This window comes from Lepidochelys olivacea (genome assembly GCF_965140295.1).
Source record: "Lepidochelys olivacea isolate rLepOli2 genome assembly, chromosome: 13".
In the NCBI taxonomy this organism is placed as follows: Eukaryota; Metazoa; Chordata; order Testudines; family Cheloniidae; genus Lepidochelys; species Lepidochelys olivacea.
In genome coordinates, this window is record NC_140423.1 from 26314180 (window position 1) to 26316451 (window position 2272).

The 2272-nt window shown below is 57.2% G+C and overlaps 1 protein-coding gene across 1 annotated transcript; it reads right to left on the reverse strand.

The window, feature by feature from the left end:
• Nucleotides 1-527: 527 nt before the first annotated feature.
• On the reverse strand, nt 528-1601 carry LOC311529425 (adenosine receptor A3-like; the record flags this gene model as incomplete). The annotated part of the gene is made up of 1 exon (XM_084645400.1): nt 528-1601. One exon carries the CDS (start codon nt 1599-1601, stop codon nt 528-530), a length of 1074 nt encoding a protein of 357 aa, XP_084501526.1.
• Between the last annotated feature and the right edge of the window lie 671 nt (nt 1602-2272).

A 2272-nucleotide genomic window follows, 5' to 3' on the forward strand; every position in this document is an offset into this window, starting at 1 on the left:
AGGGTTCAAGGCCAAGGCAAAGTTTGTACCTTGGGGAAATTTTTAACCTAAGCTGGTAAGAATAAGCTTAGGGGGTCTTTCATGCCGGTCCCCACATCAGTACCCTAGAGTTCAGAGTGGGGAAGAAATCCTGACAAACATATTTCCATTCATTTCTGGAAGATTAGTGCTGTCACAAACAGTCTGAAATCATATTTTGCCCCCTCCTTGTTTATGTTTTAGCCATGTACTCCTGCAATTTCAATCCATGGGGTAGAAAACCTGTCTCTGCAAGAGTTAAATGGTTACCGAGTTATCCATACACACATAACAGCACTGAAAATATGCCTTTCCCCAAGATCCCAGCTCATGACATCGCTCTGCAAAAATAAGTAGCCTAATAAAGACTTCCCCATCAGCCCCAGCTGGTGGGGCAGAGCTGAGCTGCTGGCACAAACCCAGATTGCACTGACTTCCTGTGGCTGCAGGGGCCTGTATGATAGGAACACAGGGGCCTTCCTGGCAAAGTGTTGTGCATAGAGCTCACATCAGGCATTCTCTGGGTGAAACATCTCCTTGAGGACAGCCACACAGGCTGGAGCTGAGCTGTCCCCTTCCGTGGAGCGGCTGGGGCGCTGGGAGGCAGAGTTCAGCACCGGCTTGCTGAACAGCTCCCTGACTCCTTGCCGGAACTTGGGGTCCCAGGCGCTGTAGATGGCCACGTTCCAGCAGCTGTTGGAGGTCAGAATCCAGAAGACGTAGAAGGAGAACTGACACCACTGGTAGCCCAGCACGGAGCCCACCACGAAGACGGCGACAGGGCTGAAGGAGGCCGAGAAGGTAAAGGTCAGGATGCCAATGGTCTTGGCCGCGGTGATGTCAGAGGAGAGGTGGCTGCCATGCTGTGCCTCACTGCCCAGCTGCCTGCGGGCCTTGCAGTACTGGTGGATGGCGGCGAAGGTGATGAAGTTGATGACGAAGGTGCCCCCCAGCAGGGAGAAGTCGAAGGCTGGGAAGAGCAGCATGACGTTCCAGGCGGAGCCAGGCAGCCTGCCTGCTGGGAAGGTGTAGGTGCACATCTTGCTGCAGGGGTTATACTGCAAGGTGATGTCCGACCTGGAGATCATAGGCACCACTGCCAGCAAGAAGCTCACGGACCACGAGAGCAGGATGAGCCAGACCGTCCGCCGCTTGGTAATCACCGCCCTCTTGTGCAGGGGCTTCAGCACCGCCACGCTCCTCTCCACTGACAGCAGAAAGATGGTGGTGATGGAGACGAAGGTGCAGCCGGCGAAGATGGGTCCGGTGATGAAGCAGGGCAAGGATGGGATAGAATAACTGCTGCTTCCCTGCCCCATGCCAGAGGCTAGACTGCTCGCCTCCCTGTATATGGAGTAGGGCACCACAATGAGCCCCACAGCCAGGTCAGCCAGGGCCAAGGAGGTTTTCAGGTAGCCCTGAGAGGTCCTGAACTGCCTGGCTTGCAGGAAGACCAGGAGACTCACCACATTGCCCAGGGTGATGGCAACGATCAGCAGGACCATGACGAAGAGCTTGCAGATCTCCCCCAGAAGAGGTGGGCTGGAGAGAGTGCAATTGGGGCTGCTGCTGTTACCCAACATTGGCCAGGTTCTTCTCTTCACAAGGCAGACGGGCTGGGACAGGGTGGTGAGCTGGGCTCCTCCAGTTCTCTTCAGGTGCTGGTTCTCTGACTCCTCACATGCTGAGTCTCCAGAAACTCCTCCTGAGAGGGGCGAGCCATGGGCAAATATCCAGACAAACGGGTCACATCGGTGCACGATGCGCACACACAGTCAGGGCTGGCATGGCCAGGCTTCCTGCAGTGATCCGGAGGATGCCCCAGAGAAGGGCCTAGGCCTGTTGGATCACAAACACGTACGTTGAGAATATTACACTTGGGGAGTGGCACGCACACACCCACACACAGAGATATTACCCGGGCCGGCCTTAGGGGAGAGCAGTCTGGGCTGCTGCCCAGGGCATGGTACTCAACGTGGCATCGTGCTGGTACCTCCTCATCCAACCTTCCGACAGCCAGTGGGGCTTAGAGGGAACCAGGCAAGTGCAGCAGCACCTGGAGAGAGTGGACAGACTGAGCTGCAGGGGGGGCACCTACTCCCCCACTGCCCTGCTTCACGGCCATCTCTAGCCCCCACTGCTCCTGCCTCACCCCCCGCCCCCCATCCATGGAGCCATCCCTGACCAAGCTCAGGAGCTGGAGCCTGTGGGAGTGGGGGGCGGAGGGGGGACGTTGCTTATGTCGGAGTGTCCC